Genomic DNA, 27,690 nt, shown 5'->3' with positions numbered 1-27,690 from the left:
GCTTCATAGAGAAAAACACCAGAGAGATATTCCAAAAATTAAGCTAATTTAAAACTCAAGTGTTCTGGGCTTTGCAATGCAATCTCTGACTCGGAGGAGGGGAGGGATCATATATATTGTAGTAAGATAAGGTCCAGTGGACGGAGAATCCCTGAGAAATGGGTCTGGTGCCAGCTCCACCACTCTCCCAGCTTTTGTGAGTATAGGCGAGTCAATTCTTCATTTATAAAAGTATTATAATATCTGTGTTTATTATATTTCAGGATCGTTGATAGAATCAAAGCTTTCTAGATGATCAAGCATTATTCAATTTTAATATTGATAATCATAATCATATCTGTTTTTTATTTTAAAAAGCACAATAAGGCCAATTTCTATCATTATTTGGAAAGCTCTAGTTAAGTACTATAGGGTACTGGGAAGGAAAAAACAAAATTTGGAGGCCAAGAACATGGTTCAAATTACCTGCTACATAATCATGGAAAAGGGATGAACTTATCCAAGTCTCAGAATCTTTAGCTATAAAATGAGGATATCTCACATCATACCCAAAAATAAACTCAAAATGGATCACAGACTTAAATGTAAGCACTAAAATTATATAACTCTTAAAAGAAAACACAGAAGTAAATTTTCATTATCTTGAGGATAATGAAGGTAATAATTTCTTAGAAATGACACCAAAAGTGCAAGCAATAAAAGGAAATATTGATAAGTTGGACTTCATCAAAAATAAAAAGTTGTGTGCTTCAAATGACACCATTAGTAAGAGAAAAGACAACCCACAGAATGGCAGAAAATATATGCAACTCATATACTTGATACAGAACCTGTTTCCAAAATAAATAAAGAACTCTTATAAGTCAATAATAAAAAGACAAATAACCCAATTTAAAAATGGGCAAAGAATCTAAAAAGACATTTCTCCAAAGAAGATATACAAATGGACAATAAGTGCATGGAAAGATGCTCAACATTATCAATCATTAGAGAACTTCAAATCAAAATCACAATGACATACCACTTCCCACCCACTGAGGTGGGAATCAAAAACACAGACAATAACAAGTATTGGTGAGGATGCAGAGAAAGTAGAACCCTCATACATTGCTGATGGCAAAGGAAAATGGAGCAGCAACGACCCAGCAATTCCAATCATAGGTGCCTACACAGGAGAAATGAAGACATATGTCCACACAAAAACTGGCACGTAAATATTCATAGCAGTATTATTCATAATAGCCAAAAGTGAAAAATGACCCAAATGAACATCAAATGATGAATGGATAACAAAATATAGTTAATCAATATAATGGAATATTATCCAGCCTAAAAAAGTAATGAAGTACCAATCCATGCTACATGAATGCATCTCAAAAACATTATGTTAAGTCAAAGGAGCCAGACACAAAAGATCACACATTATATGCTTCTATTTATATGAAATGTCCAGAATAGGCAAACTCATGGAAACAAAAAGTAGATTAGTGGTTGCCAGGGGCTAGAGGGAGTGCAGAATGCAAAGTGACTGAAAATGGGTACGGGATTTCTTTCTGAGATGATGAAAAAGTTCTAAAATTAGAGAGTGGTGATAGTCGCACAACTCTTGAAGTATACTAAGAACCACTGAATTGCACATTTTAAATCGGTGAATTTTAGCTATGTAAATTGTATCTCCAATAAGAAGTTTAAAAAATGGGGATAATGTCTATTTCCCAGAACCACTTCAAGAATTAACAGGGGGCCGGCCTGGTGGCTCAGGCGGTTAGAGCTCCATGCTCCTAACTCCGAAGGCTGCCGGTTCTATTCCCACATGGGCCAGTGGGTTCTCAACCACAAGGTTTGCCAGTTCAATTCCTCGAGTCCCACAAGGGATGGTGGGACCCGCCCCCTGCAACTGAGATTGAACACGGCACCTTGAGCTGAACTGCCTCCCAGATGGCTCAGCTGGTTGGAGTGCGTCCTCTCAACCACAAGGTTGCCGGTTCGACTCCCGCAAAGGATGGTGGGCTGTGCCCCCTGCAACTAGCAACAGCAACTGGACCTGGAGCTGAGCTGCGCCCTCCACAACTAAGACTGAAAGGACAACTTGAAGCTGAACGGCACCCTCTACTAAGACTGAAAGGACAACAACTTGACTTGGAAAAAAGTCCTGGAAGTACATACTATTCCCCAATAAAGTCCTGTTCCCCTTCCCCAACAAAGTCTTTAAAAAAAAAAAAAAAAAAGGAAAGAATTAACAGAGATAGCATATATGAGAGACATTTGCTAAATGCTCATTTGTAAATTAGGTGGTACAGAAACCAGGTCAGGACATAAAAGAAATCTTCCCATTTCAAGGACATAAATAGAGATGATAAACTTCACAGGGCTGCATTCCAAATTTCAATGCCAGATCCAATTAGATGATCCTTCAAGGGATAGAATTATTTTCAGTTAATGGTTTCCCAACTTACTTTATTTGAGGTAGAAATCTGAGAATGAGATAGGGAGTTCAGTCTCTGACAAGTTAAGATTTGTAACCCTGCTCAGTTTGAAACTTCGTAAAAACAATTTCACCTTGTGTCTACCTTCCCCCCTTCCGGGCCCTTTGCCTTCCTTCCTTTTCACTCTTTTGCCAGAAATGAAAAGTTTTCTCTGAAAGGAAGAGAGTGGAAGAGTTAGTGTGGTTTGTTTGGGCATGTCAAGATGTCTAGATTCTCTTCACTACACACACTGGCTTACTTTCACCTCCCATGCTTGGCTCAGAGCCTAGGGTTCCTTTTTTTTTTTCTTCTCTTTTTTTTCCCCTTTCTTTCCTTTTACTTTTTTTTTTAAAGATTTTATTGGGGAAGGTTATTGGGGAAGGGGAACAGGACTTTATTGGGGAACAGTGTGTACTTCCAGGACTTTTTTCCAAATCAAGTTGTTGTCCTTTCAGTCTTAGTTGTGGAGGGCGCAGCTCAGCTCCAGGTCCAGTTGCCCTTGCTAGTTGTAGGGGGCACAGCCCACCATCCCTTGCGGGAGACGAACTGGCAACCTTGTGGTTGAAAGGATGCGCTTCAACCAACTGAGCCATTTGGGAGCTCAGCGGCAGCTCAGCTCAAGATGCTGTGTTCAATCTTAGTTGCAGGGGGCGCTGCCCACCATCCCTTGCGGGACTCGAGGAATTGAACCGGCAACCTTGTGGTTGAGAGCCCACCGGGCCATGTGGGAATCATACCGGCAGCCTTTGGAGTTAGGAGCACGGAGCTCCAACCTCCTGAGCCACCGGGCCGGCCCTCCTTTTTCTTTTTCAATGAACCTGATAGTTTTATCCAAAGATCCTTTTGACACTGATGGGGATCACTTGGATCCCTGAAATACATCTGTCTCCGGTGCTACTTTCAAAATATCCTTTAAATAACTGAAAGTGACTGAGAGGACACATGAGTAGATCCCCAGTGTGATAAATAACCTGGCGATAGTATCTTATTTGAAGAATATCACTTATTTATTTATCATATCCATTACTGAACATCTACCGTGTTTCCCCAAAAATAAGACCTAGCTGGACAATCAGCTCTAATGAGTCTTTTGGAGCAAAAATTAATATAAGACCCGGTCTTATTTTACTATAAGACCTGGTATAATATAATATAAATAGTAGAGTAGACTAGAATAGAATACAGGATCTTATATTAATTTTTGTTCCAAAATACGCATTAGAGTTGATTGTCTGGCTAGGTCTTATTTTCGGGAAAACACGGTATTTCAAAATCGAAATGTGAAAAATGCCCAAAACATCGAATATAAATTATGGGACTCTCAAGGACATATGTTAACTCCAATTTTGGAAAAGAGAAGGACTTCTACTTTTTATCTTATATACTTTCTTGTCATTTAAAGCTTTTTAAAATAATGAGAATGTATTAACTTGTATAATAATAATGATAAAACAATGAAAAAAGAATATGTAAGGAGTCTAAAAAGGGGAGACACTTAACAGCCATCGGCTAAGATTAAGTCTTCCATTTATAAACTCTGGATTGTAACTGGAGCACAGCAACTTGGTATATAATTCTGTCTGCAAAGCTGCTACTGAGTACCTGGAGGCAGCTGCTGTGAGAACTAAATCAACCATCACTTTCTCATTAGGACTAAAAGGAGACGCAGACAGTCTTCCATAAAATTAAAATTTAATTCCCAGGGAATTTCGTTCTCAGATTGTTGTGATGGATAGATAATACATAAGAAATTCATACATCAGATATCAGTAAATATTTGTTGAATGAAATGAGCTTAATTTCCCTCTGATCTGTGCCTAGACTGCAAAGTTGGTGAGAAATCACAAAAGGAATCTAAACTATCAGTAAATTAAGCAAAAGTCACGCTGTAACTTTCACATGGAATCATTTAGGCAGTCTAGAAAAGAGAAACTTTAAACACACACACTCCCCATACTAATGCCATGCAATCCACAGCCCAGCGCCCTGGTACTGTAGGACATTTACAAGTGGCTGATCTTGTCTGACTGCAAGTCCAGGACGCTTGGCTCCCGGAGGGCGTTAGGCCCGGGCAAAGGACACTGGCAATGCAGGTGGGAAAATTCAGTTCTTTCCTTTCCTAATGGGAAATTCTCCTAAGGCCTTGGCCTTTAAGTGCACGTTACAAACACCAAAAACATCAATTAATTCAAACTTGCCCACTGAGGAGAGCTGAGAACAGAAATTACACCTCTACCTCCCGTGTTCTTCTTCACCAAATTAGCTACTAACTGATTAGCACACCAATTAAAATTACTAAAAACAAACACAAAACCAACAGTTGTGATTTTTACAGCACACCCTAGGGGCTAATGAGCGCCATGGGTTAATCAGCTAAGCAGCTTATTGCAGACAGCAATGTTGCCACATTAGAATGACACACCATGGCTTCCCGAACACCCAGCTCTAAGTGAGAAACGATTCCTTGACATTGCAGTTTCTTGGGAAAAGTACAGAATGACTTGTGTTCTGAAACTTCCTAATTACAGGCATTTGAGAGTCTCGCTTCACTGACTTATTTGATTCCCGTAAGTACCATTATTGTCATGTGGCTTCATGAACCCTATCGAGCTCCCAGGCTTCTCTCAATTCCTGGACTCTTTGGCCTCTCAGTTGCAGGTAATTACTTTCCTTTTTGAAACCTCTTCTTCCGGCTTCTGCTCTTACCTAATTGTCCTCTTACCTCTTCGGGTGATCATTTTGTCTCCTTTGAAGAATTTTCTTTTTCCTTTTTAATCTAGTCACAATAACTCACTGTTAAAGTGCTTTATATATGAGTATAGTAGATGCACAATAAATGTTTGCTGAATAAAGAATGAACCCCAAGGCTCAGGCCTTCATCACTATATTTGTTCCCCTCTGCACTCCTTCTTAAGCTCCAACTACTAGGCCTATATAAAGCCAATTATACCAAGAAATAAGTAGCCAGTAAGGGCCTATACATGCCTTTGTGCTCACAGAGAACCTTGTCTTTTTCAGATAAACAGAACACATCAGTGTGAAGGGCTGTATTACTGGCTTCAATTCTTCACCCCTCCCTGCATCCATGAGCTTTGCTCTGTAATTTGGCAATTTATCCCACTAAAGGGACAGAGTATATTTCTCCACCCCTTGACTTTTGGATTGGGCCACATGACTTGCTTTAGCTAATAGAATGAGGCAGAAGTGATGCGGTTACAGGTCCAGGCTCAGGCCTGAAAAGGCCTTGGTCTCTCACACCTCTGCCATCACTACAGGAACGTGCCCTGAGAGGCCACGGGGCCAGGGATGATCGGTTACCTGACCAACAGTCACCGCAGCTGACCGGCAGATCCACAGGGAGGAGCTGAGCTGCCCTGCCAAGACCAGTCTAGGTCAGCTGAACCCCACTGGTCTACAGATGTGTGAGTAAACATAAATGCTTGGTGTTTTAAGCTACTCAGTGTTGGGGTAGATTATATATTAGGTTGGTGCAAAAGTAATTGAAGTTTAAAAGGTTAAAAGCAATTGCAAAAACCACAATTACTTCTGCACCAAGCTAATAGGAATAACTAATGAATAAAATCAGCCTTACTCAAGCTTTAAATCTGAGAAGTCACCCAGATCACATTATGACCCAGCAATCCAACAGCAGAAGTATAGTAGCACCCCCCTTATCTGCCTTTTTGCTTTCCGTGGTTTCAGTTACCATGATCAACCATGGTCCAAAAATATTAAATGGAAAATTCCAGAAATAAACAATTCATAAGTTTTAAATTACGCACCATTCTGAGTAACCTGATGACATCTCGTGCCACCTCCCCCCACGCCCCCGGGACGTGAATCATCCCTTTGTGCCGTATATCCTGCACTGTATACGCTACCTGTCCAGTAGTCACTTAGTGGCCATCTTGGTTATCAGGCCTATCAGCTCTATCACAGGGCTTGTGTTCAGATAACCCTTATTTGATTTCATAACAGTCCCAACGTGCAAGAGTAGAGATGCTGGCAATTCGAATATGTCAAAGAAAACTGTAAAGTACCTCAAGAGAAAAGGTGGAACTTCTCAACTTAGTAAGAAAAAAATCACATACTGAGGTTGCTAAGATCGACAGTAACAACGAATCTTCTATCTATGAAATTGTGAGGAAGGAAAAAGAAATTAGTGCTAGTTTTGCCATCATACCTCAAACTGCAAAACTTATGGCCACAATACATTTAAGTACTTAGTCCAGATGGAAAAGGCATTACATTTGTGTGTGGAAGGCATGAACAGAAAATGTGTTCTGACTGGCAGCAATGTGTTGTGTCAGGAAGCACTGAGCCTGTACGAACACTTCAGCAAGGGATCCCCTGAAATGAGAGACACCAAGCCACTTACTGCAAGTAAGGGATGGTTACACAGATTCCGTAATAGGTTTGGACTGAAAACATAAAAATTACTGAAGAGGCTGCATCTGCTGATGAAGGAGCTGCAGTCACATTTCTGGCAGAGTTGAGGAAGTTGATTAGGGTTCAGTACCATCCAAGGTTTCAGACTCCACTGAGGGTCTTGGAACTTACCCCTCGCAGATAAGGGGGAACTACTAGACCATAAAATTCACTGATTTAAAGTGTACGATTCAATGGTTCCTAGCATACTCACAGAGTTGTGCAACCATCCCCACAATCCATTTTAGAATGTTTTCATCACCCCAAGAAGAAACCCCGTGCCCTTTAGCTATCGCCTCCCAATTCTTTCTCCCTTCCCCCGGCCCTGGGCAACTACTAATTTACTTTCTGTCTATAAATTTGCCTGTTCTGGACATTTCACATAAAGGAACCATACAATATGAGTTTTTGTGTGTGACTGGCTTCATTCAGTTAATATAATGTTTTCAAGGTTCATCCATGCTGTAGCATGTTTCATTAATTCATTATTTTTTTATGGCCAAATAACATTCCTTTGTATGCATATACCACATTTTGTTTATCCATTCTTCAGCTGATGGGACATTTGTGTTGTTTCCACCTTTTAGCTATTACGAACACTCATTTACCAGTTTTTGTGTGGACATAGTTTTCATTTCTCTTGTGTATATAACTAGGAGTGTAACCACTCAAGTGGTATCAATGTGTATCTTTTCAAGGAACTGCCGGACTGTTTTCCAAAGCAGTGTACAATCCTGCATTCCTGTGTAGCCCCCTATTTCCAGATAAGAAATTAAAGCCCAGAGGGAGTTAAGTAATTTGCCAAAGTTCACACAACTGAGAAGCAGGGAATGGGCGGTGCGTCCAGGCACTTCGTCTCCAGAGCCCTGGCTCTTAATGACTCTGCTCTGCTGAGGGAGCCAAGAGACACTGTGAGTTAATTCTGACCTTCTCGCCATGTCTGCTTCTCACCCTTCTGGGTGCCTAATTCTCCCCCCACCCCATTCTTTTCATGAGGCCCCTCTCTAGATTTGGAATCCAAAAATTAACGGAGATGTGAACAACAAAGAATCACAAAGGAGAAATAATCTCCACAAAAGGGAAAAGACCCCCGAGTGAGCACATGTATTCTCCACATAAATCTACATAAATGTAAAGCACAGCTTTCTCCCTCATAAATGTAAACATCAGCTTTCTCACTGTCATGCGGGCAGATGAAGGCAGGAGACCCAGTTCTGCCCAATGCCCTTCTAAAAGGCCCAGAGAAAACAGGTGGCTTATCTCGGCTGGGTCACAGTGCTGAAGGTAGACCTATTTACCAGAAAGGACGTTCCCATCTCTGGGAAGTTGCTCATGCTGTTTCATCCCCTCTTCTTTCCTCTGCTCAAACTTTACTAGTTTGTTATGTTTTGATGAAGAAATACTAAAGACCCTGAGAGTCTTTTAAAGAGAGAGCACAGTTGCATACTGACCGTGGTCAAATACATAAAACGTTCATGTGATAACAGCTCACATGTATGCCATTCTTTACCTCCTTGAATTACAGGAAATGAGATTTAATCGATAGACTCATAAGTAAACATAAAGATTTCCTCATCATTATGAGACACTGAAACTCTATAAGGACCTTTGGGAATCCTCCAGGAATTTATTATGACTTAAATCAAGTCCTAGATAGGAGGCAAGAAGATGGACAGAGGGATCAGCAGTGTATGGCTGTAGAACTTCAGAGATTTTGTGCAAACCTACATGATACACTCATTGGCCCACAGACACTAGGTCCTTTCACCAGGACTGACTTACCCTGAATAGCAGACAGATATACAAAGGTGTCTTCATGCTCCAAATTCTCCAAAAATATCTGGAATTACAAAATACAGCAGTGATTTGACTCGCAGCAAGATTAAGACCCCTATAGAGCCTCAAAAGAATAAATGCTTTCCTTCTTATTTGTCTTAGCTAGACATTGGTCTGACCTTAAGGTCTTGTGGGGAAAACAGTTTGAAGTCCCATTTTTATAACAGTTGTTTAAAAAGGATAGTGATTAAGATGAGATGTTTCCTGAAGTAGTCAAGTATACACCAGTAGTAGGCATGGAAACCAAAACCCCCAACATTCTCCCCATCACAGCCCATGGTGAACACCATTCTCACATATGACGTGACACACTGACGATAGGCCATGACACACGAGGCAGGGTTGGGGTTACGTCCAATTGATGGCACATCACTGGAATTTGATCCTTTTCTCTAGCACTCAGAAAGCATATGGAAATGCAGGTGAGAGACAAAGATGTTATTATTTGGGTAACGTTAAATCTAATTTATTTTTGAAAATCTTTTGCAAATTTCAGCACTTAAATTGACATTAGTTTCAAATTAATTTCAACACATCTCACAATTTAGGAACCCACCAGGGCCTGTCAACTGCTGTGGGTACCACTTATCTAGAAGATATGACAGTGACATGTTAGGTTTAGGCCTTCACATGAGAGCCACATGCCCATGTTCTTCCTGCTTGGTGTCTAGGGAAAGACGGGAGTGTCTGTTCCATATGCAGTGATGCGTCCTGCGCTGGCACAGAGATTCTTGATACCAGCTTGACGTTGCTGGTCTCCACATGTGCAGCATGTTGGGGAGAGCCTAAGATTAGTTCATCTGGGAAGATGGCCAGGTTGGAAGGGGTGGGGATCATATGTGGAGTAAAAGAAGCTTAATCCTGGGTAGTGGCTGTGGGAATAAAGAGGAAGACATAAATTTGAAAGACTTCTTGGAAAAAGAATTAACAGGACTTGATGACCAATTATGTACAGTAGATGAAGGTTAAGTAAGTTAAATTCCAAAGATGTTCACTGCATTCACCATATAAATAGGTGTATGAAGGGATAACTTTAATGATTACTCACAGGAGATATGTAATTTGAGGTTTTTAGCAACATTTCAATGACAGCAAATCCTTGGCACATTTCCATGCCTCAGTTTTCTCATCTATAAAGTGGGGATAATACCAATATTGTGGTTGTTGAGAGGACTACAGACAATGTCTGAAAGGTATAGGGCCTGGCTCAATAAACAGCAGTTATTATTATACTGTTGGTTCTAATGCTTTAGTGACTAAAAATAAATCAGAATTATAATTCTTAGTCTAATGGCTGAACTATATGGAAGAGATAATAAGAACAGCAGCCAACCTTTATTTGGTGCTCATTATGTGCGTGTCACTATAATTAGTGCTTTACATGGACGATTTTACTTTAAATCTTTCAACATCAAGTAGGTCCTAATATTATTATCCTCACTTTACAAATGTAGAAATTGAGGCTCAGAGAGTTTAAGTGACTTGTCCCAGAAACTGATCTGGAATTTGATCAGTAGTCTCTATCTAGATCCTTTGCTCTTAATCTCTGATCCATACTGAGGTCAGGTCAATTTCCACAAAAGGGAAAAGACCCCCGAGTGAGCACATGTATTCTCCACATAAATCTACATAAATGTAAAGCACAGCTTTCTCCCACAGAAATGTAAAAATCAGCTTTTTCACTGTCATGGAAGGAGATGAAGGCAGGAGACCCAGTTTTGCCCAATGCCCTTCTAAAAGGCCCAGAGAAAACAGGTGGCTTATCTCGGCTGGGTCACAGTGCTGAAGGTAGACCTATTTACCAGAAAGGACGCTCCCATCTCTGGGAATTTGCTCATGCTGTTCCATTCCCTCTTCTTTCCTCTGCTCAAATTTTACTAGTTTGTTATGGCCATATCAAGATCGAATCTCTCCAGATTTCATCTCTCCTTTTCCTGACTGTGCACAGCATTCCCTGCCTGTGAAAATTCTGGTATTCTGTTCATGTTCCATCGAGCCTGTGGGGTATCTAGGTCTCTCCTGTGTGTAAGGCTTGCCTCCTCAGAACAGTCACCATTCCCCTGAAGGGAGTCCAGGACAGTGCCAACACAGTCGAGGCTCCTGGAATAGGTGTGTAGACGTGTGTACCCTGCATAGGTGTATTTATGGTGTATTCTACTCACCTTGAGAAGCTTCTCTTGCATCTCAAGGACTCTTGCTTCTCTCTGCTCTATCCAGCAAGAGAGAGTTCGCAGGGCAGCAGCCCGTGTTGGAATCTCAGGGTCATAAGCGGATAAAAGAACTTCCTGGACCCGTTCTGTTGTTATGCTTCCAGGTTTCCAGTTTGTAGTAGCGCCGGGCTCACTGACGTCCGGAGGGATGAATGGAGCATCAGATTTCAGGCCTGTCTGGTTGGCTTTCTCATGGCTCTGCTGTTGTTCGAGGAGGCTATGAGAATCATCAGTGTCTCTCTCGTGGCTGGTTTGCTGCTGCTCCTCTCTTTTCCCGTCTGGATCCTTTTTGTTCAGGGTACTCTGGGCAGCCATGCTGACAGCCTCCGTAGAAAAGGCTCCATGGGTGGAGATGGTGATGCGGAGGTCAACAGCGAGTTCTTGGATGACAGGGTCAGGGTGTGTGCTGGAGACCTTCTCCAACAGCGGCAGCAACTGCTTCAGGATGGCAAAGTCACTGGACTTCAACTACAAATTGAAACAAAAAATGCCAAACGCAAATTAACAAAGCAGATGGTAATATGACCTGAGCATAAGGCAACACATCCCAAGTAAAAGGGGCAGGGAGAAAATCTTGTTCCTGTAATGAGCAGATAGCATGAGGCTGGCACTCAGTAACTGTTGCTGAATAATTACCCGCCCCCAACAAAAAAAAACACTTATTGAGTACTCACCACGTACAGGTACTTTTTCTAAGTTAAAAAACACATCAGTAATGCATATTATTACTCTTAACTTTTTTTTTAAAACAATTCATTGGAATTGAACCAGCAACCTTGTTGTTGAGAGCTCGCACTCTAACCAACTAAGCCATCCGGCAGTCCTCCCTACTCTTAATTTTTATCATCTGATAAGCAGAACATGGTATCTTATGGTTTTAATTTGCATTAGCCAGACTATCAGTGCTATTAAGCCTCCTTCCATGTTTATTGGCTGTCTGCATTTTTTTTCTATGAACAGCCTGTTTACATCCTTTGTACCCACTTACCCATTAAACTGTCTCTACAGCTATTCTTACTATATCATATTTGAATACTCACTCATATCGTGAAATTCTTTTCCAGATTTTTGTATTTTGACCTTTGTATCTTTTTTATTGTATTATTGTATTTTTTACTTTTTATGTACCTTTTGCCATAAAAAGATTAGTTTCATATTAGCAAAGTATTTTGTGCCTGACACATAGAAAATACTATGTAAATGTAAATACAATAAACAAAAAATACACATACATATTCATATCCCTAAGATCTAATTATTATTGTTATCTACATTTTAAATGGGGAAACTGGGGTACAGAAATAACATGTCCAAGGTCACACAACTGAAAGATGGTAAGATGTGAACTCAACAAGTCTGGCTCCAGAGTCCACACTTTTACCCAATACCCTACATGGTCACACTTGAACGAATAAAGCTGTTCTTAACTATATGATCTAAAGGGGCTGGTCAGCATACAAGGGCACCATAGGTCTGGAAAGGAATGGAACAGTAATTGGCAAAAAGGAATTTTCTCACAGAAAGTGGGAGTGAAAATTACATAAGATTTTATTCTCTCCAGAAGCTTTGCTGTAATAATGCCATAGGCCTTACAAGGAAAGGTGTGTGTGCAGTCCGTGGAGAGACAAGAAGCAGTGATGATTCTTTTCTGTTTGAAAATACAGTTAAAAGTATTATATGAGGCTCCAAGAGGCCCTAATAATTTGAAAACCTTGAGGTTCTTAGATCCTTCTGAACAAGGCAGAGTATTTATTACTTACTCATTCACTCATTTCATTATCTAACCACCCAAACGAATTAACCAACTACATAACTGTTTTCGTAGGACCTATATAGTGTTCTCATTTTACACTATTCAGTCCACAGAACTGTTATTGTTCATTTTCCCTACCACGTTTCTCCCAAGTAAATGAAAACTTGAGGCACACGACAGGTTTGTACCTGTAGAATTTCACAATGCACTCCCCTCAGATTTCTTTGTTTAAACAATTAGGAACTAATGCAAAATTGACATAAGGTAGAACTTCTAGTTCCGCAACATGTGTCAGCTTATCTTCATGTGTAAAACAACTGATCATTCCTATGCTACTATATTTTAAGGTGAGAGGAGAATATGTATGTCTAGAGTAAAGGTATATGTTATCTAAGAAAAGGATCACTTTTATCAGTAATCTATGTGGAACTAGAAAAGGTATTTTAGAATAACTTTGCTAGTGTTATCATTATGCTACACTTCATTCAGTGCCTCTGTAGTATGATGGACCTTTGTTTTTTCTTTAAGCATCTGAAATGGGAATATTACTTATATCTACAGAATACAGTCTTTTTTTCATTTCTGTTATCTACAACAATTTCTTCTAAAAAAAAAAAAAGACAAATTGACCAATGGATCAGAATAGAGATCCCAGAAATAGACTTACTAAATATAGTCAACTGATCTTTGACAAAGGACCAAAGGCAGTACAATGGAGAAAAAACAGGCTTTTTAACAAATGGTGCTGGAACAACTGGACATTCACATACAAAAAAAAAAAAAATGAATTTAGACACAGACCTTACACCATCACAAAAATTTACTCAAAATGGATTATAGACCTAAATGTAAAATGCAAAATGATAAAGTTCCAAGATAACACAGAAAAATCTCGATGACCTTGGGCATGGTGATGACTTTTTTATAAAACACCAAGGAAAGAAACCTATGAAAGAAATAATTGATAAGCTAGACTTTATTAAAATTAAAAAACTTCTGCTCTGCAAAAGACAAAGTTAAGAGAAAGACAAGCCACAGACTAGGAGAAAACAATTACAAAAGACACATCTGATAAAGGACAGTAGTCTGAAATACTCAAAGAATTCTTAAAACTCAACAATAAGGAAACAACCTAATTTAAAAACGGGCAAAAGACCTGAATAGATATCTCACTAAAGAGGATACACAGATATATAGCATATGAAGAAATGCTCAAAATTCTATGCCATCAAGGAATTACATATTAAAACTACGAAATATCACTACACACCTACCGTGTTTCTCCAAAAATAAGACCTAGCCGGACAATCAGCTCTAATGCGTCCTTTGGAGCAAAAATTAATATAAGACCCAGTCTTATTTTACTATAAGACCGAATCTTATATAATATAATATAACACCGGGTCTTGTATTAATTTTTGCTCCAAAAGACGCATTAGAGCTGACTGTCCAGCTAGGTCTTATTTTCGGGGAAACACGGTACTAGGACAACTAAAACCTAAACCACTGACAACACCAAATGCTGGTGAGGATATGGAGCAAAAGGAATTCTCATACATTGATGGTGGGAATGCAAAATGGTACAGCCACTTCTACAAGATAGTTTGGCAGTTTCTTACAAAACTAGACATACTCTTACCATACATTCCAGCAACCATGCTCCCTGTTATTTACCCAAATGAATTGAAAACTTATGTCCATACACAAATCTACACACAGATATTTATAACAGCTTTATTCATAACTGCCAAAACATGTGAGCAATCAGAATGCCCTTCAGCAGGTGAATGGATGAGTAAATTGTGATACATCTAGACAATGGAATATTCTTCAGCATTAAAAAGAAATGAGCTATCAAACCACAAAAGACATGGAGGCACCTTAAATACATATTACTAAGTGAAAGACGCCAGTCTGGAATGATTCCGACTATATAACATTCTGGGAAAAACAAAACCATGGAGACAGATCAGCGGTTTTTAGGGGAAGGGAAGGATGACCAGACAGAGCACAGAGGATTTGTACCATTACATATGGTAGATACATGTCAATACACATTTGTTAAAACCCAAAGTGTACAACACCATGAGTGAACGTTAATGTAAACTCTGGGCTTTAGGTGATAATGATGGATCAATGTAGGTTCATCGACTGTAACGTACCACTCTGTTACAGGATGTTGATAGCACGCGTGGGGGCAGGTACACGGGAAACCTCTGTGCCGCCCGCTCAATTTTTCTGTGCACCTAAAACTGCTCTAAAACTAAAGTCTATTAAAAAAACAAAACGTTTTTTCTTCCTGTTTTCAAACTTCTTCGTCATTGGGGGATTAATCTTATTAAACTGGGTAACTTCTCTAATCACCATAGGCAGGTAAGGTGGATTATGAATCAAATAGTTGACAAGGCAATTAAAGCAATGCTTACTTTCAGCTTCAAAAGCCTGCAGATTTCCCACCATTAGAATAGATTAGATTTCCGGGAAATCTAAAACTATAGGTACCAACTATTCACAAATGTTCAAAAAATTTGAGGTATAAAATAATATTCACTTAATTGGTAGATGAGGAAACGGAAGCACTAAAATGCTAATTATTTTTCAAGGGTTACCTGGGGCCACCATCAAAATTGAGAACAGAGCATAAAGCCCTCATTTCTACTCCTGTCACTGCTTCTCAGCACAGATCTCAGAATTCTGTGTAAAAGCCCTGAGGCCTGACGGAGCAGCCCCCAGTGAGTGACAGATTCCTTTATCTGGCGGCCTCTCTTCCAGAGTTTTTGCAATGCTTCAGGAATGGAATGAGCAGAGCTATGTCAGCCCACACCTATGATTTCTTTCAGGGTGTCAGGAGTGAACCATTAGAAGGTGAGTTGTGTGAGTTGTTCGAAATTTCTGCAAGACTTCAATTTAGGACCTGAGGGTTGGACTGGTGGGGCCAGGAGTGAGGGTGGTGGGAGGTGCTTCTAAGGGAAACTTAAGAACTGACATGATAGCCAGAGGAGGGCAGTGGACACTGAAAAAGCCCCATCTGAGACTTTACCAAGCTCCCCTCCGGGGCAGGCATCACCCTCATCCTGCCTTATCAAGCTCCAGTGAAAATCACTATTTTGGAAGAATCCAAGGGTCTCTTCCAGCAATAAAATTCTGACCTAAAAATTCCTAATTCTGAAAAATACATTTATTTTTTGTGTTCTCATTTCTGTATGTCACCTATGTTTCAGATATTTAGCTGACCACTTTACATGTCTGGATCCTTACTTGCATAATGTCACTGAATTTATTTACCAGTGGTATTTTGACTTTTGTTCTAAGTCAACCCACAACACTCCCTGTATGAGCTATACACAAAGACGGATATAAGATATAAAATTAAAAATCTTTTTAAAAAATCATTAAGAATTCCTCAGATGAATCACAATCACTAGGAGGTAAGCTCCATGAGGACAAAAAGGCACTTGATAAATATCTCTTCAGTGAGTTCACTCTACGATCCTCTCATAAAATGTGGTACGAGATCTCAAGATTTGGGTTCAAGCCCCAACCCCACAACCTGCACCTCAAAGCTCAGGTCAGCTCTGTGCAGCAGGGCTTCAGAGGACCTGACGGGCCCAGGAATGTCAGGCAGAAACGGCTTCCTCAGGGGACAGGGAAGTTACCAACATCATACTACTTTTACTGATGACAAACCTTGAAATTTAGAAAGTGAGTTTGGAATTACAGATGTCTTGTTAGAAATCGTAAGCTTACACTTTCTCCAAATTAACTGCTCTTCCCAGACACTTTGCTCTAATAATCACCTTAATTATATGAATTAGAAAGGACAGAAAGGTTCAAATGCTATTCGATTCTGTTTCATTAGCTAAAACAATGAATCATAATTGGGAATAGGTACAGAATAATTTTTCTAGACGCTGAAGCAAAAAACCCTAAGCCTGACAATGATTATCTGCAAACATAGTTCAGAATTGTGACTTTTTTCCCATTACAAAGACAGAAAACCCAGCATTACTCTAGAAGCCACTTATAAATCCATGAACGAAACAGAAAACATAAGTAATAAATTTAAGGCAAAAGTGTGGGGCGACGTGTTTACTCGTATGTTCACTTAAGTACCATAACTGCAAAGTCAGAGTTCAGGACGCAATCAGTGAGTCAGGATGGCTCAGGAAAGGGCAGGAACAGGTAAGGGATGTATATTTGCATTAAGTCAGATGAGTCACTCTTAGACAATGACTAATTTATACTGCCAGCCCCGCAAAAATGGGCTTCTAGAAAGGAAACTAGAGATATCTGTGTTCCATTTTCCATTTGGGATGGGGTTTACAATGGTAAGTGTCAAATTAAAGAAAAGCCAAAAAAAAAAAATCACATTCTCATATAAACAAAGAGTATTCAAATTAATACTCAACAACAAAATCAATCAGGTCAACTAAATCCAGTAACAATATAATTTAACAAAAACTATTGCATGGGTGAATCCCTCCTTGACAGTACAAACGCAAGGATGTAACCCAACTCTAGAAACTGAACCAAAAATGTTTTTCTCAAACTACATAGTAAATATAAAATTAGAAATACCAAGTAAATTTACCAAGAAATGGACTTCATGTTAACATGAAGGCCCGAATAAGATTCCTTTTCCCCTTAAGGACAGGCTAGAGAGAGGCAAATACTAATATATCAAGAATGAGCACCAGATTTGAATCCTCAAACTCAAAAACCCATTGCCAGAGGGTTCTCTGCTCATTGCTAAGAGTTATGGCCAGTATGATTTCAGGTTAGATTTAATACTTGCACTAAGCCCATTCTGCTTCTTCTTGTCTGCTGACCTACTGTGCTATGTAATTAACTGCTCTCACACATGTGCCTACCTTCCCACCTTGTTTGGCACTACTTTGACCCTTGGTCTCTACATTTCAGTATACCGGCCTTCAATCAGTGTCTCAAGTATTCCAAGCTCTTTCCTGCTTCCCAGCCTTGGTTCAGGGTGTTTTATTTGGAAGAGTTTCCTTCATCTGCACCACACACTCCCAAATTCCTATCCATCATTCAAGTCTTAGCTTAAACTTACACTTCCTCAGTGGAGACCTTCCCAGCCTAGGTTGGATAATATGTTCTCTTGGAAGCCTCCACTTCTCTTCTGAGGCACTTCATTCAATTCCAAGTATATTTTATGAATAGTTATTTGGTATCTGACTCTCTTACTGGACTATAAGTTTCATGACGGTAGGTACCATGTCTGCCTTGTCCGCTGCTGTATTTCCAGCACCTTAACTCAGTATCTGGCACATAGCAAGCATACAGTAAATATTTTTTGTGACTAAATTAAAAGATTATAAATTAAGTACGTAGAAGATCTATACACTGGAAACAAAGCTTTAACTTGCTACAAGATATAGGTGGAACAATGAATCTTGTGCTAAAATGTAACTATGCAAAACAGATGGAGTCCCAAATAACCAGCAGGTTACAAAGGTTTTCCCCGGACAATAGTGGGGCCAGCTTTGGAGCGCCTTTACAGTGAGGGTCAGAGAATTCAGTATTCTCCATGGATACAAAATACTGTGCCAGGTGTTTCCAAATCAAGCTTATGCCAGGTCACAAAGGGCTCTTCCCTTCTGATGGTGAAGTCTAAGCAGGTGACCAAGTGGAAGTGGCACAATTTTCTTGTCATCTACTTTGGAGACAATTCTCATTAACAACCTGACTTGTTTATCTTGGTTTTTCTATGTGCAAATGCAATATCCATTCTTATTTCTTACAAGGGTACGGAGGGGAAATAAGAGGTTTTTCTCTTCTCTTTCTTTTCTCCCTCCCTCCATTCAGGTTTGGGTCATGCCTGCAACTCACCTGAACAGCTCCTCCCAGCATGACAGCCACCAGGCCCATGGACATGCTCAGGGTCTGTGACTCCACCGTGCTCTCTGCCTGGTGGGCCAAGCTTGCACATGCTCGCTGCAGGGTTGCTGCTACAAAGTCCACCACCTACCACAGAAATGGGATTTAGAATCGTGAGGAGTAAGAAAAAAAATCACAACATTCCCCTTACATCTTACCTCTCCATACCCTCATCCTCTTCCACACAACACCATGATAGCAAGAACATTCCACAACAACGGATACTACGTAGCAGGCATGGTGCTCAGTGTTTTACATGCACAATCTCATTGAGGTCTCATACTAACTCAAGGCGGTCGGTTCTCTTATCCTCATTTTGAGATGAAGAATCTGAGTCTTAAAGAGGTTATCTACTCAAGGCCATACAGTCAGTAAGTGAGAAAGCCCAGGTACACCTTCTCAAAAGTTTTAACATACTAATCCAACTTCATTCACTTCCATGAATTTTGCCAGGAAATTAAGATAAAAAATGATGTGTTACTTTTTGAACATCTTAGAGGGTCCTAGATCAGCTTCTCCTAACGAGATTTCCTCCTCAAGGATTCCTTCCCCACCCGTTAGACTGCCGTTCTGACAGTCTAATTCCAGTAAGCAAAGAGGCGTCCAATTTTATCTGGAAGCCAGTGTCCTCAAACAATCTGTACAAATGATCTAATCATTTTTCTAAGTATCAAATATTTTTAAAGGATTAAGATTATTCATATATAAGATTTTACACAGCATTTGGCTAACAACTAAGCGTTACATGGAATTAATTTGGTCAGCAGCATTTTTTTAACTGCATGTGGATCAATCACCTTAAGTAGAAATACCTTTGAATAAAAGCATACACACGTATATACACACACACACATTTAGGATTAATGGCTCAAAAGGGAAAAGTAATTTTGAAAATGGGATGGCTAAGATAGGTCATAATAAGCCTCTAAAAACCATGCAAGCTTACGTATTCAACTCTGGGCAAATCACATGCTATGCTAGAATATTGCAAGCTTAAAGTAAAATCTTGGCTTGTTAACACTTGTCTTTTGGAGCAAGGCAGGAAGCTATAAAGGTTATTAAAAGTTCTACTTACTAAAATGAACAACGCTGAATATGGCAATTTTCACCGCCCTCTTTAGCGTAGGACTTGATTGATACTTGAAGTTAAGGACACTGGTCCTTTCTAGAGAAACTGCTGCATCTGCCATCTTGGGCCACCTATTGCTGCTCTCAAGGAGTTTTTTAAAGCACCCCTTGTTTATTGGAAGCTTCTATTTCAGCACCAGTATTGTTAAATTACTGAAATAGAACTATCTAGCCTTCTTTTTCTAAGTTCCTCCCTACGACACATAATATATATATACACATAATATATACATATATATATCACATACATATAAATATATCATATATATATGATATATATATATATATATCATATATATATGATGCAAAACAAGTGATATCATCCCGTTTTTGTTAAGAAGGAAACTTTCTATGTGCGCCTATATATAAAAAAAAATCCCTAGGAGCTGTTAAATGGCATGATAGCCAGCTTTCCCCCAAACTTTCTTGTAACAACAAAACCACCACACTGGTTTGGACAACAGCACCTCCCCCTATTACTCATTTCCTGTGATTTTGGTGGGGCTGTCAGCCACAAGGATAGGTATGTGACTGAAGTCTGTTCTAGAATTTATGTATATTGCAGGGAGGGGGGAGCGACTTTTACTTTTTACTTAAATTTTTTTGTAGAGGTGCATAATTTAAAAAGCCAAATATTCCTGAAAGTTTATAATGCAAATATAGCAGTGCCCTATCTCATTTCCCCCATTTGTTTCTGGCTCTACAAAGGCAACCACTTTTAATGATTTAGCTAGTTAATAATGACATTAAGCATTTACTATTTACCAGGTACCATTCTGACACATTACAGGTATTAACTCACTTAATGCTCACAATAATCCTATGAGGATGTATAAACCTGCTGCCAACATTCTGGTAACTGAGGGAAAGGGGGCTGGAAGCCTCACTGTCAGCTTCATCCTCCAGTTTTTCAGTTTGCTAGTACCACGCAATTCCAGACCTCTCTCAAGAATAAACCTCCAGTCTTTTGCTGGGGAGGGGAGGGAAGGTGATTGTATGAAGCTGAAGAAGGAATCAAGGGGTCTACTGAAGCTAGTAGAGCCTTTCAACCTGTTTTAAGCTCTAAATTCGACTTCAGCTTTAGAGCTTAGGCAGGGCCTCCAGTCCTTCCAGGGTTCCGCAGTGAGAAGTAGCTTGCTTTTTTTTTTCTTTTCAAAAAATTTTTTAACAGTTTTATTGAAACATAGTGCTTTGCTTCTTGACTTCTCCCATGCAGGCACTAAGCTTTCCATTTCCTGAAGTTGCTAAATCAGCTACTGTTTTCCAGTTTCCAAATGTTTTTGTTCTCTTTTATTTACTGTCTCTCCTTTCCCGCTCTTTTGGTCCCTATGGTTGTTGCCAGAGGGTACAGATAAACACACATGTTCAATAATACACCATCTTTAATCAGAAGTCCCTAATTTTTAAATTTTGCACTTCTATGTTGTTTACATGTCTTTACATTGAACGTGTGTAACCACCATACCATGACTACACCCAATAACAATCCCTGTATCTTCTAATACTTGGTCCATGACTGTTCAAAATGTCTTGGTTTGTTTTAATCAGGATCCACACACTACATTTAGTTGATAGTCCCTTCGGTCCCTTTTAAACAACAACCACCTTGCTCCCTTTTCATGTCATTTATTTGATGAAGAATCTGGGTCATTTGCATTGTAGAATTTCCCACATTCTGGATTTGGCCGATTGCTTCCTCATGGCATTAACTTGCTCTTCTGTCCTGAGTTTCCTTCATTAGATTCAGGTTCACGTTTGCGTTTTTATAATTTTAATATTTTTTGGTAAGAACCCTTGGCAGGCGGTGCTGCATACTTCCTACTGCATTACATCAGGAGGCATATAAGGTCTGCTTGTCTACTTATGGTGATGGTAAGATCAATCTGTCCTTACTGAAACATTTAGGGGTCATCTACTGATATCTGCATTAGCCCCGAAATCCATAAAAAATGAGATGGCTAGACAGATGATAGCATGGATTAGTAGTGTATGATAAAGTAAATATAACAAAATACTAATAGCAGAATCTAGGTGGTGGGTATATAGGTATTCACTATAAAGTTCTTTCAAACTTAAAAGTTTTCATAATAAAATGCTGGCGGGAGGGAAGGATCAGTTGGGTTCAGGTGTATTTGGCCTAGTTACATTCATTATACAGTACTCCTAATGGTTTTAGCAGACATTGATGATTGTTCTAGATCCATTATTTCATTAAGGGATTGCAAAATATAATTTTCTAGTTCTCTTTGAATTTTTTTAGCTGTGATTCTTGTATAAAGAAATTTTTTCCTTCATCGACTATTTCATTACATTGAAATATAGTTCCGAAGGTAAGGCAAGATAAATGCTTTATTCTTTGCCTTCATTTAATCAATTTACAAAATAATGAGCTGATGCCCTAGCAACCTCCAAAGATGTCCTGCAAGGGATTTTTTTTGTGGGAACTCAGGTTTTTCTAACTTTGATGTTTCAATCCATTGCAGGCATTATTGTTTTTCATGCTCAAAATGTGCTATCTAAGGCCAATGCAGCCCCTTCAAATTGGCTCCTGGGTGCTACTGCCGTGACTATTAATCTCAGATAGCTTCCTTGTATTCAGGTACAACAAGATGTCCCGAGGCCTACAGTGTACAGTTTCTATCCACGACCACAAATAAATCTTTAATCCAACAGCTTTGTGTTCTTTCAGTAGGAAATGGTGTTTAGAAACTATAAGCTGGCACAAAGGATGCTTATTGCTACTGGGTTGTCACTGCTTCTTGGCACTGATAGTGGACTGAGCTAGAAGTTATCTATTTTTAAAAGAGAGAAAAATAAATCAGAGTTCACACTCTTCCAACTGAAATTCAATATTATAGGGTTTTTATTCACATTCTTTAATTTTATAACACTTTTTCTTCTACTGAAAATCTTGGTTCCTAATGATATTAACAAAATTACTGTAACATTTATTACTTATAACTTACCCATATGTGTGGGTATTTTAAAACAACATACCAAAATTATCACTAGCAATAAGATTACTAAATGCAGTTTAACTTTTTTGGTGGTTCTTTTTGTCCTTGATATACTTGAACCTTAGCTGAAGGGTAATTTCATGGGACAAACCACTTTTGCATCAGCCTAAAACCATTGTTCTTTAATTAGGACTAAAGGGAGAGAAGTGCAAAAGCTGAAGCCATATCAGTTTTTAGACCATTTCCCCTTCCAACTAGCATCCTGAGACAAAAACATAAGGTCTGTGTGAAAAAGTCTTTAGGGAACTGATATAAACACAGGAGAAACAAATCATCCTATTGAGTAACACAGGGTCAGTGAACTGAAGGAATAAGAGGCCAGGAAAGAAATCATGACCATAATTCTCATTAAACAGTCATGATAAGTCAGAGCTGACAGGCAGCTGCAAATTTTCTCAGCAGGAGCTGTACTGAAATGCTGCTTAGCAACACCGGAAGACAGATGACAATGAGAAGGATACAAAGAGCTGCAGAATCAGATTTAAGCGTGACAATCATACCATCTCACAACTGATTATTCCCCAACCAAGCAACAACTAATTCTGGTAAAATGGTAAAATATGGCAACTGCACTGCCTATGCGTTCTTATTTTTTATCTCCTATTAAAAAAGAAAACTGGTAAAAATTTCTGAGCCAATAAAATTCAGCGTTGATTCACACAGTTACTCGGAAAACGTTTTTTAAAATGTCTTAAAACTTCACAGGCTGTTGTGGAGATAAGCTGTGAGTTAGAAGACCTGTAAAATTCACGCTTTCTTAATCATTAGTGATTTTTTTTTCAAATTTGAGTTTCTAATCATTCTCAACTTTTGATGTAAACGAGAATCATCCATGGAGCTTTAAAAAAATACAAATGCCCAGGCTTTAACGAAGACATGCTGAATCAGAATTTCTAAAAGTGGGCCAGGCATCAATATCTTGAAAAAGAACCCAGATGATTTTATTTGCACCAAAAGTTGAAAACCACTGTGATATAATATGTAATATTTAAAACAGTTCTTAAAGTTTTATATGCTTGAGAATTACCTCAGGAGCTTATTAAAAATGTGGATTCCTAAGTTTTGGTCTGGTGTGCGTGAGCTCAGTAATTTGCATGTTTAACCAGCATTCCAGGTAACACTGATGCAGGTGTCATCAAACCCCACGCTGAGTAACATTTTTTGGAAAGGATGTAAAGAAACCAAAATGGACAACTACCATCCAGAATGTAACAGCCACTGACCTGGGTGATGTTTGTGAATATTTGCTCAGACATTCTCTCGCACAGAACAGCCATCAGCTGTAGGACCAGCAGCTTCTGCTCTTGGTTTTCCACCAGAAGAGTCTGGTGCTGCTCTAATTCCAAGAGGCTTTTGCTGGAGTAGGGCTTCTTTTTTAACTCTGCTTCATTTTCCACGGCCACATGAGTCAACTCCTATCAGTGTGGGGGAAAAGAAAAAAAATCTACATAACTAAGAGCTTCAAAAACAGCTAGAAAACTCTATTTCATATGTGCATTTAAAGCACTAGTCTGTGTTTGCTGTAGCATTATATATAATAGCCAAAAACTGGAAATGAAAACATCCAGCAATAAAAAATAAATTGTGATGTATTTATCATATTTTACCAGTTGAAGTAAATGAACTAGATCTACATGCGTGTCAATACAAAGCGATCTCAAAAACAATGTGGAGTGAAAAATATACATTGCAGATGAAGGGAACCAGTTTTGCCACCCTGAAGCTCCCTTTTTGGGATACTGATTTTAAGCTAGTTATTAAGAAACAAAAGACTCAGAAAGAAGCTTTGACCATCCCTTCATTCCTACCCAAGAGATTCAGATAGAAAAACCTGCTGCAGGACATCCAGTCAACATGGTGGAGTAGGCAAACGCTGTGCTCACCTCCTCTCAGGACCATCAATTACAACTAACCACAGAACAGCCATAATTGAGAATCGCCTGAAGTCTAGCTGAAATAAAGCCCTACAACTACAGACATACAGAAGAAGAAACCTCGAGGCTGGTAGGAGGGGCAGAGACACAGAATGGGCTAGTCCCACACCTGTGGGACAATTAAAAAACGAGAAATATCTCAGCTGTGGAAGTCCCCCGCTGGGGAGCAAGGAGTCCCAGCTCCTCCCCAGCCCAGGGTTTCAGTGCCGAGGAGAGTAGTCCCCATAACTTCTGGCTGTGAAAACCAGCAGAGACTATGGCCGAGTGAGACGGAGAGCAGATACACTCCCTCTGCTTAAAGGGACCATGCACGGACTTACTCAGTGACAGTCTCACTCACTCCGAGCTCCAACCCTGGGGCAGCCGGTCGAAAGGCACCAGGGACATATGAGGAGGAAATGAATTGTCTAGCTTCAGGGTGAGGGCTGAAGGGGCAGCTTTCTGCCACAAGGAGAAGCTGATGGAAGCCAGTGTTTCTTTGTTGAGCCCTCCCACTCAGTGTGCAGATGCAGGCAGACACCATATCTGAGTCTCCATCAAACTGGCTATCATCTTTTGTCTGTCCTCCACTAATGATGCCCTGAGACCCCACCCCACCCAACTTTTCAGCACACCCAAGCCACTTCCAGTGGCTTTTCCTTATAAACAGTCGGCCTTGAATCATGCTGCAGACTTTCCCAAAATCTCTCAAAGGTTCACAAAACCCAAACAAGCAGCATCTGGCTTTGGTATGTCTCATATCTCTGGCTGAGCAGCCTTAAGCCCAGCACTAGCAACAGCTGGCCTTGGTTTGCTCCTTGGCCTCTCAAGGCCCCTCCAGCACAGCACGAGTGGTGGCCAACTCTGGATTGTTTTGCAGCTCATGCCAGGTGGCCCTGGGCAGGCACAGACTGTGGCTAAATTTGGCCTGCAGGAAGCCCTGGGGCTGGCAGGACCAGTGGCCAGCTTTGGACTGGGCCAGAGCATCACCCGGTCACCTCCAAGGACGATACACCCAAAGGGCAGACTGGGTTGACCCCAGAGGCCCACTAGAGCAAACCCTGCTCAGAAGGGTCAGCCACTGCACAAAGCTCCTCCACTGTACTCACAGCCAGTCCTCATAACCAATCAGCCTGAGGGTCAACCCCTTCCACTGACATGCAAACAGCAATCAAGTCTCAACTCTGAGAGGGCACACACAATCCACACAAAGGACAAGGCTGGAGCACCTGGCTCTGGTGATCAGGGAGACTGCACCACTAGGTGGTGCAGACACTTACTGTATCAGGCCACTCTACTAAGACCGGGAAGCACAGCAACCCTACATAAAAACAAACACAGGGAGGCAGCCAAAATGGGGAGACAAAGAAACATTTCCCAAATAAAAGAACAGAACAAAGCTCCAGAAAAAGAACTAAACAAAATGGAGACAAGCAATCTAACAGATGCCGACTTCCAAACACTGGTTATAAGGATACTCAATGATCTCTGGGAGAACTTCAACAAAGAGCTAGGAAACATAAAAATGGAGATAGAAAACACAAAAAAGAACCAGTCAGAAATAAAGATTACAATAACTGAAATGAAGACTACATTAGAGGGTATCAAAGTAGATTAGATGAAGCAGAGGATTGAATCAGCGATTTGAAGATAAGTAGCAGGAAACACCCAATCAGAACAGAAAAAAAAAAAAAAAGAATCCAAAAAAATGAGGAGAGTTTAATGGGCTTCTGGGACAATATCAAGCGTACCAACATTCACATCATAGAGGTACAGAAGAAGAGAGAAGGCAAGGATTGAAAACCTATTTGAAGAAATAATGACTGAAAACTTCCCTAACCTGGCAAAGGAAATAGATGTACAAGCCCAGGAAGCGCAGAGAGTCCCAAACAAGATGAATCCAAACAGGCCGACACCTAGACACATTATAATTAAAATGCCAAGGTTAAAGACTAAGAAAGAATCTTAAAAGCAGCAAGAGAAAAACAGTCACCTACAGGGAGCTCGCATAAGACTATCAGCTGATTTCTCAATAGAAACTTTGCAGGCCAGAAGGAATTGGGAACTATATTCAAAGTGATGAAAAACAAGTACCTACAACCAAAATTATTCTCCCCAGCAAAGCTATCATTTAGAATTGAAGGATAAAGAGCTTCCCAGGCAAGAAAAAGCTATAGAAGTTCCTCACCACCAAACCGATATTACAAGGAATGTTAGAGGGACTTCAAGACCAAAAAAAAAAAAATGCAAAATATGAATAATAAAATTGCAATAACTACATATCCATCAATAATTACTTTACATTTAAATGGATTAAATGCTCCAATCAAAAGACAGGGTGGCTGTTATCCAAGAAAACAAGACCCTTACATATGCTGCTTATAAGACTCACTGCAGATCAAAAACCACACAGACTGAAAATAAAGGGATGGAAAAAGATATTTCATGAAAATAGAAAGGAAAAAAAAAAGCTGTGGTAGCAATACTTATACCAGACAAAATAGACTTTAAAACAAAGGCTATAACAAGTAACAAAGAAGGACCCAGTAATCCCATTTCTGGATATTTATCTGAAGAAACCCAAAACACTACTTCAAGGGAACATGTGCATCCGTATGTTCATTGCAGCATTGTTTACAATGGTCAGATATTGAAGCCGCCTGGGTGTCTGTCAATGGAAGAATGGATAAAGAGGAGGTCGTACATATATACAATGGAATATTGCTCAGCCATGGTAGGCAATGGATTCTTGCCATCTGCAGCAGCATGAATGGACCTGGAGGGTACTGTTCTGAGTGGAGTATGTCAGACAGTGGAAGTCATATGCAATGTGATTTTGCTTATATGTGGAATCTAAAGAACAAAATAAACAAGCAAACTAAACCAGAAACAAACTCATAGATACAGAGAACATTTTGATGGTTGCCAGATGGGAAGAGGGTTGAGAATAGGTGAAAAAGAGGAAGGGATTAAGAAGTACAAATTGGTTATTACAAAGTAGTCATGGGGATGGATGTAGGGTATAACCCAAGGAATATAATT

General features: G+C 39.8%; 1 protein-coding gene across 1 annotated transcript in view; it reads right to left on the bottom strand.

Moving 5' to 3' along the window:
• The window catches only part of TANGO6 (transport and golgi organization 6 homolog), a 141,909-nt gene that overhangs the window by 75,786 nt on the left and 38,433 nt on the right, over positions 1–27,690 (bottom strand). Inside the window, exons 11-14 of the mRNA XM_033128876.1 lie at positions 23,959–24,150; positions 18,543–18,677; positions 10,892–11,407; positions 8,676–8,733 (exon numbers count right to left, since the gene is read on the bottom strand). Of these exons, the coding sequence (XP_032984767.1) occupies positions 8,676–8,733; positions 10,892–11,407; positions 18,543–18,677; positions 23,959–24,150 (901 nt within the window). The remainder of the gene's footprint in view (positions 1–8,675; positions 8,734–10,891; positions 11,408–18,542; positions 18,678–23,958; positions 24,151–27,690) is intronic.

This window comes from Rhinolophus ferrumequinum, chromosome 15, assembly GCF_004115265.2.
Source record: "Rhinolophus ferrumequinum isolate MPI-CBG mRhiFer1 chromosome 15, mRhiFer1_v1.p, whole genome shotgun sequence".
Classification (NCBI taxonomy): Eukaryota; Metazoa; Chordata; class Mammalia; order Chiroptera; family Rhinolophidae; genus Rhinolophus; species Rhinolophus ferrumequinum.
This window is presented reverse-complemented; position numbering and strand designations above follow the sequence as displayed.